The sequence below is a fragment of the Dermacentor albipictus genome, chromosome 10 (assembly GCF_038994185.2).
Source record: "Dermacentor albipictus isolate Rhodes 1998 colony chromosome 10, USDA_Dalb.pri_finalv2, whole genome shotgun sequence".
Classification (NCBI taxonomy): Eukaryota; Metazoa; Arthropoda; class Arachnida; order Ixodida; family Ixodidae; genus Dermacentor; species Dermacentor albipictus.
In genome coordinates this window covers 66,948,895-66,962,057 of record NC_091830.1, presented here as the reverse complement: position 1 = coordinate 66,962,057, position 13,163 = coordinate 66,948,895, and the positions used below count along the sequence as shown (strand labels likewise).

Sequence of the window (13,163 nt, the reverse complement as noted above, 5' to 3'; positions counted from 1 at the left end):
AGCCTCCATTGAATGTGTTCCACCTTCAATTTCATAAGGTAGACTCAAGACGCCTTCTAAATGAGGAAATATCCCTTTCGTTCGATATAAATGCTTGTTCTGGGCCTTTTGTACCTTCACCCAGCGTTGTGCTAGCAGATAAGCAGCAGCAGCACCCGTACCAAGCTCCACCGGACGCCATCAGCTTAAAAAAGTAAATTACAAGCATGGGTAATTTCATTATTTAGACCTTGTAGGAATACGGCGTGTAGAGACGAAACGTGCGAAACTGGTGATTCGGTGGCATCACAGACAAAAGCAGTTCGCGTTTACATATAGGGTATAGAAAATACCCGACTCCATCCCGAACAATACCATAAAACAAAGAATACATCAGATTTCCAAACACTCCCCCATTACAGGGCTGTATTTCCTGCACTTTAAGAGCAAAAATACAAAACAACCACTTCACCGTTTCCAAAACAACCACCTGAGCCGATGCGATGGCACGCCACATACACAGAGGTGGCCAGAAAACAGGCTCTGATCCAGACCATGCTAGACGTTCACAATATGCCTTCTGCTAGCACTCAAGACAAATCCGCGGGTGAAAAACCTGTTTTCAGTCGTTAGGAAGACAGAATTTTTGAGTTCTTGGCTTTAGAGCTTCTTGGCGTTATGTTTTGCGCGTTCTGCTGACGCACGTTACATTCCTGTATTACCACGCTTACCAGTTGTTTATGAAGTTTTCGACAAGCCTGAGAACCGAAAGATGGTAATGGTTACGGAGCCACAGAAAGCGTCACAAGCTCGTCTCAATAACATTCAGAACACGCCAAACTAACTGTCCACACGGGCGAGTTGCCCTTTGCTTAGTGCGTCACAACACCATGCGTGGAGAGCTAGTGCCACCCAAGTATGCCAAAAAGTAACGAATTGCAATGACGTTAGGTTTTAGAGAGAGCGCCAGAACTAGCCCAGTAAGATTCAGCACACGCCAAACCATCTGCGTCACACGGCCGAGCTGATTTTCGCTAACTGCGTCGCAACTCTTGTTTCCGCGCCGTAAAAGCCTGAATTGCTTAAAATGCGTGACATGCCGTTTAGCAAAATTTCTCACCTTGCCGTAGTCCAGTGGTGCAGTGGTGCTTTGTGGAAGAACAGAAGGAACGCAAGGAAACGCCTGTAGCCTGACAGGCCATATTTGAAATGAGACAGGTAACCGAGCAGGCGAACTTCAAATCGGCCGCCGGCCTCGCTCGCTTTGGTGGCGTGTCTGGCGCGTGACGCCCGCATTTGGTGCGTCTGGCGTGCCGTTAGCTTGTTGCTAGGCAACGCAAGAAAGATAAGTCGCAAGGTAGACGTTCGTTTATAAGCAAAACGTTTTTTTTTACTTTCAGTGGAAAAGAGTAAAGAAATAAAGCATTGTAAGCTCATTTCACAATGTTAGAATGCTCGCATTAGCTAACCGATAGAGTAAGCAGTAGACGTGACGTGTTTCCTTTTGCCAGTTTTCGCCCGAGTGTCCCCTCTCCTGGAATTTCCTTCGCTATTGTGGGACGGTGAGCCGGCGATTGCGCCTCAGTCTCGCGTGCGCAAAAGAGCAAAGCAAGGAGGAAGCGCGCCGTCTTCCATCGCACGCGTGGTCCGGGGTTTAGGGGAGGGAGAGGGCCGGCGTCGTACCCCTCCAGCAACTGCGTATTCTGCGGCCGCGAGCGCTTTAACTTGAAAGCGATCTGCAGAGCGTAGGTCTGCCGACGGCACCGATGGCTTATAGCAGCATGGGCGCTGTGGTCCCGCCGCTGAATTTGAGTTGAAGCGACAGAAAGCACGAAGGTCGCGTGGCTTGCTGCTGCTTCTGCCGCGCTTCCTCGCAGCAGCGTTTTGGCAGCGAGTGTCCGCTGCCATGAAGTGTGATGTGTTGATGTTGGCCGAACGCTTGGAAGTTTATGCGGCCGATAAAGCAAGTATCCTTAGTTCATATAGTTGTCTACTAATTTGCTATTCAAATCCATACACTCTGGTCAGTGTTGCGCTTCCGGGCTTCGCTCACGACACTGCGCTGGGCTTCCAAACGGGCTTCACCCTTTCAAAGAGTTTCTAAATTATGACGTCTTGCCTGGTACACCTTCGTTATCGCAAGCCACCTAGCATGTTCCTCGGTAATCGCCTACGCACGTGAAGCCCGCAGCCCTATGCTGAACTCCGTCGCTTGGCGACGACTTTGGGCTCGGTCAACTCGCTTTCTGCCCGCCGCCGCTTGCGTTGCTGCTCCACCCTTCTCGCTCGGCGCTCGGCCACTCGATCACGAGATGAACCTGGTGAATCAATAGCGTTATGATCGGCCTGCGGGGGCTGGTGATCTTCGGAGAAGCAACCTCCGAACCTTTCCTAGCGCGCTGCGACGACTCGCTTTGTAGCGACAACAATGCGCCGCCTCAACAGCCCAACGGTGCCGGCATGTCTAGCCACGTTCGGCGGACCGAGTATTGTTAGTTAATTCGCTGTCGCCTTCACGGCTTGCTTGGAGCAAGAGAACTCCTGGAAAAGGGTGCTTTGCGCTGGTTTCTCACGGGCCCTAGGAGTCGTCATAGTCAATGGACATACGCGGCCACTATTGACTGCAGGGTCAGCTCTGGGATCAAGAGGCGCCTGCTTAGCTCAAGACCTCTGTCTACGAGAAACGTCTCACCTCCGTGTGTTCAGTGAAACCAAAGTGTGGAAGTGGGGTGGGTCGACTCAAAGGCGGGTCGACTAAGATGACTTTGGACACTCCCACTGGTGGAAGGTTGAACGGCAGTTTCCCTCACCTAGGGATCCAGGGAGGACACAATGTTTTTAAGCAGCCGTTTACGGCTGCTTGAATTGCATTCTCTTTCAGTCATGCTAGACTGATGAAATGTACCGTTGTCCAACTTTCATGTAGATATTGTAAATAAATCCCATATTCCTCGTTCTTGATGAGATCAAGTCCCTCCCTTCAACAACGTCCTCAGCGTGGATGAGTCAGACGACGGCATGGCCAGTTACCATTTATTTCATGCCCGACCCCTATCCTCACAGCTCACACAAACCGCAGCAACTGCCAAAGGTAAACCCAGTGCGCCTCTGCCTACCTTCCTCCTCCGCGATGCTTCTCGCGGTTCTGCAACTCCGCTTCTCTCACCTTTACCTAAAATTTGCTCTAGGTGGCTTAATTTTTCCGCGCGCTCACCGCACTCTTTCGTACGTACCCCGACGCTCATTTCTCTTTCCCTCCAGGCACCTTCCTCCGCTTCCATCGTAGGTTCAAACATACATTCACCGATATCTCCAGCTCGTCAGTTGCGATTACGCGTAAAAACACCGCAGGCTTCCAGTCGTCGCCCGATGACTTCGGGGTCATGTAGTGGAGACTTTCCACGATGATCTTGTGGGCGGTCACTTAGGCTTTACGAAACGTAACAGCGCGTCGGCAGCCGCTTCTTTCGGCCTGTGCTCGTCACCAACGCAGTGAAATACGTGACTTCATAATTCCTGTACCAGCAGCCAAAACCACTTGCCTCACGTGTGACTGGGAAACTAACATCTACCATGTGCTGAGTGATTTTGCAGTCCTTAGTATCGACCTGTACGGAGTGCTATACATATCGGCTGGTGGTAACCGATTGATAGTTACAACCATATTGGGCAAGGGGGGGGGGGGTTCTTTGGCTGCCGTGTTTTTACGCCGTGGTGCCCGCGTATTCATTCGAACGCCCGCGGCAAGACCTTCGTGTCCACACCTAATGACAATGTTTTTCGTGGGTCCAACACCATTCATAAGGCGACATCCAACTACCTCCCGCAAGCTAATAACCTCACAAAGCGCTTTCATCGCACTGCATCCAGGACAATATATATGCACATCAGCGCTGTACTCGCCAATCGAGATGCAGTTTGGTCATTCGTGACATTCGTGTACAACGTAGTTCTGCAATGCCCTATGGGGCGTTGATAATTATTTCTCGCATACGGTCCTCAACCAAGCTCTCTCCTCGACGTCTCTTTCTTTGGCGACCCCGTGCACTCGTCGGTGTAAGTGTGTAAGCGGTTCGTTTTACGATTTGGCAACAGTGCTGTTACCCTACCCGCTTCGCCACTGACGCCTGTAAGAACTCCATAAAGCTCAGTATGACGCATCCGCCATGCCCATTGCTTCCACCCTGGAGATGAAGTGTTGCTGTGGACCCCGCTTGAAGCTCCTTAATTATGCAAATGGTTCAATCCTGTTTTATCTGGGCCAACCTGTTCAATAAGAAACTTCGACACCGAAGTATCGCGCCACTCCTGTTGCAACGTAACTCAGCAAGTCGCTGACATGTGACGGAGAATCTGTATGTTTCGCGTGTATGCCTTTCGTATGGCTTTCGCCGCCATTAGTAATGGCCATGTTGGCCCCATCCGTGCGCGAAGAAAATAGCGTGAGACCTATTTCACTCTTAATATTCTTCATAACTATATATTTATCATCATGGTCAGCGTTATCAACTACACGGATTGGCCGTGCTGAACAAAGCTTACTGTACTTACTTCCTTACTGCCTGCAGTCTCACAGCACTGGTGCTATTAAATTTTATTTTAACTGATTTCGTTATCAATTCGAGCACGCCGAAGAAATGTAAGCTTAAACACAAGCTGGTTCAAAAGCGCAGGAAAACAGAAGTCGCCTTAACGAAAGATAGGGCAGAAAGAGGAATGTCAGATATGAATAAAATTGTTGAATATTTCAAGCTGAACACAGCATTTTTTACCACCGGCAATAGTAATAATATTAATAATATTATTCGTGATAATTGATATATCAGCTTCTTCACTGGTCGTCACTACAAATGCATGTTTGGCTCACCAAAGCTACCAAAGGCGTCCGGGGAAGGGCTTGAAAAAAAGAAAAAAAACCTTATCTTTGGTATTTTGCCGATACTACGTAATTTCAGACCAGGTCTCGAACCATACCTGAATCGCTATCTTGAGTAAAACTAAACCCGCACCGGAACCGGCATTTTGAAGCTGACCTAAACGAAAGCATAACGAAAGCTTAACACAAAAGAAAAATTTACAGTCACCTAAGTATTCTTATGTGTTTTGAATGTGAGAGCATTAGGACTTATCTAACTTATCCGCCGAAATTAAAGCGCCATGTTATTCTACCTTAATCCGCCTGGCTCAAATTGGTACCCATCTTAATGCAGCTGAATCCGGTTGGTTGCACCTTAATCAACTTTAATCCGCCTTAATTCACCTTCGTGCGCCTCAATCCACCTTATTACACTTTATTTCAGCTTAATCCACCTCACTGCACCACTTATCGAACCTATAGCTCACATGCCATAGCTTGCTCATCAGTTTTCCCGTAGTACAACATCGAGCCAAATTAAAATAATTGACTTTGTTTCTGTCAAGGTAATTAGCAGTAAGAGAATACCCAGATTTTACTCTGATACAGTGATTCTCAAGAATTGCGTTTTACGTTAATATACTCATAAACACTATTTGCATCTGTCTAATTCATTTGTAAATTTCTGTCTCCTTTCAATGAAAATTTATCATACCCAATCTGGATTAGTCGGTAGTACTATGCAGCACGTCCGCATGGGGCAGGGTAAAGAAGACGGCACACGAACCAGTATAAATTTTTTTATTGCGCTTGCAAGTAGATGCACACTGCAGGCGAATTATTGCGGCCGCCGTCGCCGTAATGTTCCATGACGGCGTCATCGCTCTAGGGCGATGACACCATCGCCACGCGTCGTATGCTGTATGTGCGAGTGAAAGCCCGCGAGTGTATTCGACGATCACGGCAGCATCTGGTGGGCGCGAACTAAGAAAGCGGACAGCAAACGCGCTGTTTTCCGTCGCACGAAAGGCCATGGGAGGATGGGAGTGGGGGGAAGTGGGCCAGCGTGGTCCTCCGGCAGCAACTGCGCATTTGGCGACCGGGCGCACGGGCGACAGATGATCATGGCTCAATCTCCCGCGCCACGTGTGGAGGCAAGCAATATGTGGAAAGCAAGCAGGAAGCACGTGAGGGGGGGTGGGGCATCTTCGACTCTGCCAACAAGTGCGTACATTGCATGGCAGAGCGCGGTCGCACACGTCGTATCAGGAAAATGATCGGCAGTGCAGACGTCTCGTACTTTAGTGCGCGCTGAATTGTCGCCGGTATTACGCGGAAGTGATAGACAGCACGAAGGTCAATTCTCGCGCTGCAGCTGCCGCGCTAGCTCACACCAGCGTTTCGACAGTGAGTGTTTGCGCTTATCGAGTGCAATGTGTTCATGTTTGCTCTTGTGCGCTGACACCATGCTCGTTAATTCACTTATTAAGCGAATGTTTCTATTGTTATACGTCCGATAAAACAAATATTCCTACTTCGTATTCTTGTGCACTAATTTGGCATCGCTATTGATGCTTCCTCTCGCGGGTGAAACTGCGACTGCTTTTGCCCGAACTGCACCTCAGCCGGCATGAAATCTAAGTGCGCTGAACTAAAACCCGAAGCGAACGTGTATTTATCCTGATTTTAAGTGCTCATCTCGCACAGCTGCCGCTAACAAAAAGCTATTTCTGAAATTTCACTAGGTTTTCGGTTACAAGCCGGCGTTAAATGGTGTCAACATGAAAGTATACGAGTCCAAAATCACGGTACTCCTTGGCCACAATGGCGCCGGAAAGACGACCCTGATGAGCATCTTGACAGGTAAGCAGAATGATGTGGCACTATTTGCAAAAAAAAAACGCGGAAAACAAACAAGCCTTCAGTGTCGAATTGAACTTGCAACCATTTGCACTACCCCTAGGGGCTCGTTAGAGCAAGGCAACGCAAAGAAAAAGCCCAGTGCCTTTCATTGTTGTAGACACCGCTGGGCTCACCTTCTGCATGACACACTAGCTTTTCAGTCGTCCATGCCACATAATTTTCTAACATAATTAATAGACAGTTCTGACGCTGCTATCGTTCAGCCACCATGGGAATGATGGGAATACTTGGATTTGTACGATCTTCGTGCTTGTGACTTCAGACATTCTTGCGACTTCGTTTATTACGCTATCCCCCGTATGCAGAGATGCAACTTAAGTCGAAGCACATGCTTGACTTGATTTAGATGACGCCTGGCGTTAACGTGCCCAAAGACGCTCAATGCGTTTCCTTCGGCGCGTTCCCGATAGGCGTCACACGGATCAAGTCAAGCATGGGCTTCAACTTAAGTTGCATTTCTGAATACGGGGGTATATACGGGGGGACTCCTGCCTTGAAAGTCCTAAATTTCGGAGCACTCAATACTTTTCTAAGTGCATAAGTATCCGCGAACACGCCCAATCACTGCTCATTTCAACGGTTCAGTCTCTCGGGGCGGCCAAATGGAAACGCGCCAAGCGTCTCAATACGCTTACGTACGCGCGAGAAAATCATAAGGGCATTCGATGGCTTTTGACGGTGGCCGCGTCCGTGGCGTAAAGATTTTAATATCGGTCTTCGGTGATAGAGGTCCTGTGTTGGAATTCTGCCATCGGGCACTTTTAATATTGTCTCTTTCAGTATTTATAAAACAGTACTTCAAATTATAAATTATGAGTTTGCAAAGTCATCGAGTCACTTGAAGCGATAAGGGTGATGGGTATGAAAATACATGGATGGATGGATGGAATAACTTTAGTGAAAAGTCTTGCGAGCTGCGGGGCGCGAGGCCCCATAAAGCGCGCTACTCCGACGTTGGGACCGGGAGTTGTAACTCCCTTGCCGCATCCTGGGTTCGCTGGATGGCGCAGAGCTGCTCTGCCAGATCTGTGCTGCGTAGTGCTTCTTCTAGCCTGGCGGAGTCTTGATTCTTGTTTGCGTGGGTCCGACCAACGGCCAGAGCAAGTGATGTACGCCTCGTGTGCTATGGCAATTTTCGCTATATGATGTTGTGTATATAGGCATGAAGTGATGTAGTCTGTTCTGCGTGGTGTACGTGTTGGTCTGAAGCATTCTGAACGTGATGGCTTGTGTCCTGATGAGCTTATTGAGATGTGTGCTGTATATTCTGCGGTCTCGATAAAAGTGCTTTGTGATCTCGTTTTATGCGGTGGGAGGGTCCCGATGCTCGTTGGGATGGTCACGACCAGAATAGGTGGCGTCGTGGAGGGTTAGGTCTCGCGCGCTCCTGTGAGCCATCTCATTGAGATTAGGAAGGGCGTCCTCGGTCTCTCCGAGGTGCGCCGGGAATCAGCAGATGGTGTGATGCTGCTGCGGTGCGGATGAATTGACTATTTGTAGTGCTGGTCTTGCAACGGCTCATTTCTGAAAGGCTTTGACGGCCGAGCGCGAATCGCTGTAGACGTGGGTTGTGGTTGGGTCTGTGAGCGCGAGTGCGATGGCGACCTGTTCTGCTATCTCGGACATGTGCGTCTTGACTGTGAGAGCGTTTGTGACTTCACCTGGTTTATTGACCGTGGATGGGAACGAAGGCCTTCCTAGACGGGTACTGTGCTGCGTCTACGAAACAGGCTAGGATCTTCTTATCACGTATTTAGTGCAGGATAAGCGATCCGCGTGCCAGCCTTCTGTTTTGATGGTGCGCGGGGTTCATGGTCCGCGGGAGAGGGCGAACCGTGTAGGAGTTGCGTGTGTCAATCGGAATGCTATGGTAAATATTCTCAATTGCTGTGGTGTCATTACCAAGTTTGGCTAGGATTTCTTTATCCGATTTGGATCCAGAGAGTCTTGACAATCGAGCCCGTTCTTGAGCTTAGGTGATTTCTTCAAGTATAATGTGTGCCCCAGTTTCAGCAAGAGCTCTGTCTCGGAGTTCTTGGGGTGTTCCAGGGTTAGTTTGACTAGCTTCCTCAGTTGCACATTGAGTTTGTCCTTCTCTGCTACCTTCCATCTGTGCATGGCCGCCTCGTTCGTGAATTGGCATAGCGCAAAGGTGTGTGTTAGCTTGAGGAGATTTTCTTTCTTAAGGCCGTGTTGTTTGTTTGCAACTTGTCGTATAAGATTCAAGGAATTACTCGAATTCGTCACGATCTTCTCCACTGTCACGGCGTTAGAGCAGTTTCTCTTAATGAGCATACCGAGGACTGATTTCGCTGACGTGTGGAATTGTTCCTCCGTCTTTTGTTCTGAGAGTAATGGAGTGTGTTTCTCTGATTTGGCTCTTTGGCTTGGGACTGCTTCTCGATGGTTTGTAGACGAGGATATCCAACTTCGCGGGGCAACATCGCAGGCCCGTGGGAGCAAGGTGTTCCTCGATCGCGTCGATCGCTTGCTGTAGAGCGTTCTCAATTGATCCCAGGCTACCTCCGGGGATCCAGAGCGTTACGTCCTCTGCGTATATGGTGTATTTGACGTTCTCAATTTGGTGCAGTCTCTTGCCTAGGCCGGCTAGCGCAAGGGCAAAAAGCGTCGGAGAGATGACAGAACCTTGCGGGGTGCCCTTGCTGCCCAGTTTGTATTTCTGGGACTTGATTTCCCCTAAACGGAGCGTGGCCATTCTTTCGCTCAGGAACAATTTTGTATCCTCTTCAGACCTCACGTCCCTGTACGGGGACATTGGTTCTCAGGTTCTGACTTAAGACTGAGCTTTTATAGAACAGAGAACTTGTGTCCCTGTCGGAGGACAAGCATTGTAGCGCCATCTGTGAAGAGCGGGGAGAGTTTGTTTGCTTCGTCGAGAAGACAACATGGCTGCAATCTGCACGAGCACGTTTTACTCACGACGGCGACTTAAGAACATTTTGATCATTGATAACACACCTTATGGAAGCCTTACGCTATGTTTTTAGAATTGCTATGGTTGAGAGAACATTTTAGGTGGTGTTCCTTGCGAAAATACATTGTTTTCTGTCCCGCACTTCGCACTTAATGAAATGTCCCTGTACAGGGACGCTGGGTCTCAGTGCTGACAGTTCTTGATTGGTTTCGTGTACTAAGATGTTCTAAGTACACGTCCGGAAGCTAAAATATAAGTAGGTATTCTTGTTTATCAAAAATTACAATGAAAAAATGGGAAAGTCGACCTAGCTGACAGAATGCTAGCTCTGTACGCGCAGAGAAGCCGAACGAATCGGTGGACGCTTCGTACCATTTCGCACATGTCAGACCTTGCTTGCGTCAACGGGTGGCTTCAATACAGAGCGGACAAAAACGCCATGGGGCTGCCGAGGAAGAATATCTACGACTACCTTGATTTCAAGATGTATGTTGCGGAGGCGCTGATTTGTGGAAATATGGAACAAGTACATTCGGATGAAGACGAAATGGACATCCAACCCAGAAAGCGACCAAATGCTCTTCCCTCGCAAACATTCCGAAAACAAGGGGCTCTTCACCTACCACTCAAAGATGATCTCGCAGGCGGACAAAGATGCCGCTACGCAGGTTGCGGGATGAAAACACGCCACCGATGCGCCCAGTGCAACGCCTACCTCTGCATTGAAGTTGGGAGAAATTGCTTCTACAATTTTCACGCCTGACATCACAGTTGCATTTTACTGCTCATTTCTAAATATCAATAAAGTTTTGCAGTTTCTTCCTCCTCTGAGTGGTGTCCCAATGCACAGCCAATATATATAGAGAGACCCAGATGTCCCTGTAGGGGGACATGCATTATCACACAGCTCGAGATCGGTATGACTGAAATTGCTGGTAATTTGTGTTCTGGGGGTTTCAACTGGAAATATCACTTATGAAATAAACACTTTCTAACCGAACTTCCTTCTCGGGTCTGAGGAGGGTATAAGCGTAGAGCCTAGTGCCCAGGTCGAGGTTAGAGATCGTGTCGAGTATGTAGACATTGATAAATTTTTGAAGGCCTTTCCGAGGTCTAGCGCCAGGATTACTCTCGCGTCTCTCGTGTCTGCGTCAATGATTTCATATTTCAGGAGCTTCATGGCATCGTAGGTGGATAGCCTGGGTCTTAAGCCGATCATTGTTAAAGGGTTGATATCTTTTTATTCGAGATGTTTCGAGAGCTTGTGTAGTAACGCGTGCTCGGCTACCTTGCCGACGCATGACATCAGTGAGATCGGTCTGAGTTTATTGATGTTGAGCGCCTTGCCAGGCTTTGGGATGAGCACGATTAGGGCCGTTTTCTAGTCTTCGGGTAGTGCTCCGTTCGTCCAAATTTTGTTGATTTCCTCTGTGAGGGCTTGGATGGAGGTGTCGTCTAGGTTTCTAAGAGCCTTGTTAGTTACGCTGTCCGGCCCCGGCGCTGACTTGCTGTTTAGGTTCTGAACCGCCATGCGTGTCTCTTCGGTTAAGAAGTCCCGATCTAGCTCTGGGTTGGCCTTGCCGCGATATTCCTCAAGCGTTTTTGGCCAGGGGGAGGTACTTGTCGGCGAGACGGTCAATAAGGTTATTTCAATGGTAATCTTGAGTTCCTAGTGCATGATCCTGTTCAGCGTGCGACCCTGGTGCGCTTTGGTTCTGGTTCTGTCTAAAAGGTGTTTGAGCAGGTGGCACGTCGTCCAGCTGTTTATGTGGCCATCCACGGCGTCGTACACTTCGTTCCATTTATGGTTATATAGTTGCGTGCAATATTCTGCAATCAGCCAGTTAAGGGAAAAATTATTTTGCTCAGCCGTCGTTTGTGTCTTTGTTCTTTGCATCTCATGGTGAGCGATTGTTTGGCTTCGAGCATATGAGCCAGTCGGCTGTCTATTCTTTGTACTGGGAGATCTGTCTCTATTTCCTTCGTGGCCGCCTTAATGTCAGCCTTTAGTTTCGACGTGCATTGTTCCATTGATTCTTTGCCTGTTCAGCGTTCGTGTCTTAACCCGCGAAACTTGTCCCAGTCGACGTACGTCATCTTTCGAGGTTCTCTGGATGGGGTGTCAATCGCTGTCTCAAGAACGTGATGATCGCTGCCCAGATCCTCGAAGAGGTTGTTCCACTGATAGTTTGGAACGTTGCGGACGAAAGTGAAATCTTGTGTTGAGTCGCGGTTGACCGAGTTGCCCATTCTTGTGGGGTTGCAGCGTTCGTGATGTGCGTTAGGTCAAGTTCATCGGCGCCGTTTAGTAAGTCCTTGCCTTTGGCCCTGCTGGCGACGTATTTCCAGGTCCTGTTAGGGGCGTTGAAATCCCCGGCCACGATCCTGAAGTTGTCACCGGCATGGTTTCGGGCGAGCTGGAGCATTTGTCTAAATTTTTCTGCTCTGTGCTTGGGGCTGCTGTAAACGTTTAGGATGAATATGCTCTCGGCATTCTTGGCTCTAGGGAATACTTCCGTGAGAATGGGTTCGCAGTTGCTACCGTCGTGATTATTGTCGTATGTTGTGTGGGCTAGCTTGTTGCTGACCAACGTGACGATACCTCTGCATTTTTGTTGCGGTGTCGTAGCGGTCATGTCACAGCTGGATAGCGAGAGTGTAGCGGTATTTGTCTCTCGTAGGAGAATGACTTGGGGTTTGTCTTTTTTGGCAAATACATGTGCGTACTATAATTCCCATGCTGGCTGAACCGCACGCACGCGCATTGCGTGCATAATGCGATGGCTTGGGCTCGTGCCCCTCCTGCGGTCTGTTGTTTTTTCATCAACTTTCATGTTCATTTATTTATGATTTATTGTTTCAATCAATAAGTACATGTAATTTCTCCTACGGTGTCCTTGGTGTCTCTTTTTGTTATCTTTGTTGTTGGCTTGGTTTGCTTTCAACAGGCAAAAAGAATGTTCCACTTTCGCCGCCAAGGCTTATGAGTGTTGGCACTGGCTAACACTCCCAGGGTTAGATTAAGTAGTAAAACATCAAAACTCAAGAAAGTGGATGGGAAAACGGCGACACGATAGCTCAATAGATTGAGCATCGCACACATAATGCGAAGCCTCGGGATCGTTCCCCACCTGCGCCAAGTTTTTTTCGTCGTCTTTCGTGTCTATTTATTTCTGATTTCTTTAATTCAATCGGTAAGTACGAGTAATTTCCCCTATATTTTTCTTGGTGTCATTGTTTGTTGGCTTCTTATGATATTTATTGTCGTTTCATAAGAATATGACAAACAGTGATGCCAAGAATAGTATAAGGAATATTCACAACGGTTTCTAACGGATTTAAATGAATTACAAATCAGTGCAAATAAAAGTGGATGAAAAAATAACTTTTCGCAGGTGGGATACAAACTCATGTACATTGCACTATGCGTGCAACGCTCTAACCAAATGTGCTGCCACGGTGCCGTTTTCG

At 48.3% G+C, this 13,163-nt stretch overlaps 1 protein-coding gene across 1 annotated transcript in view; it reads left to right on the top strand.

Annotated features, from left to right (window-relative positions):
* Positions 1–13,163, top strand: part of LOC135897950 (phospholipid-transporting ATPase ABCA3-like) — a 162,000-nt gene that overhangs the window by 61,142 nt on the left and 87,695 nt on the right. The window contains exon 11 of the mRNA XM_065426664.1: positions 6,580–6,697. Coding sequence (XP_065282736.1) covers positions 6,580–6,697 — 118 coding nt within the window. The remainder of the gene's footprint in view (positions 1–6,579; positions 6,698–13,163) is intronic.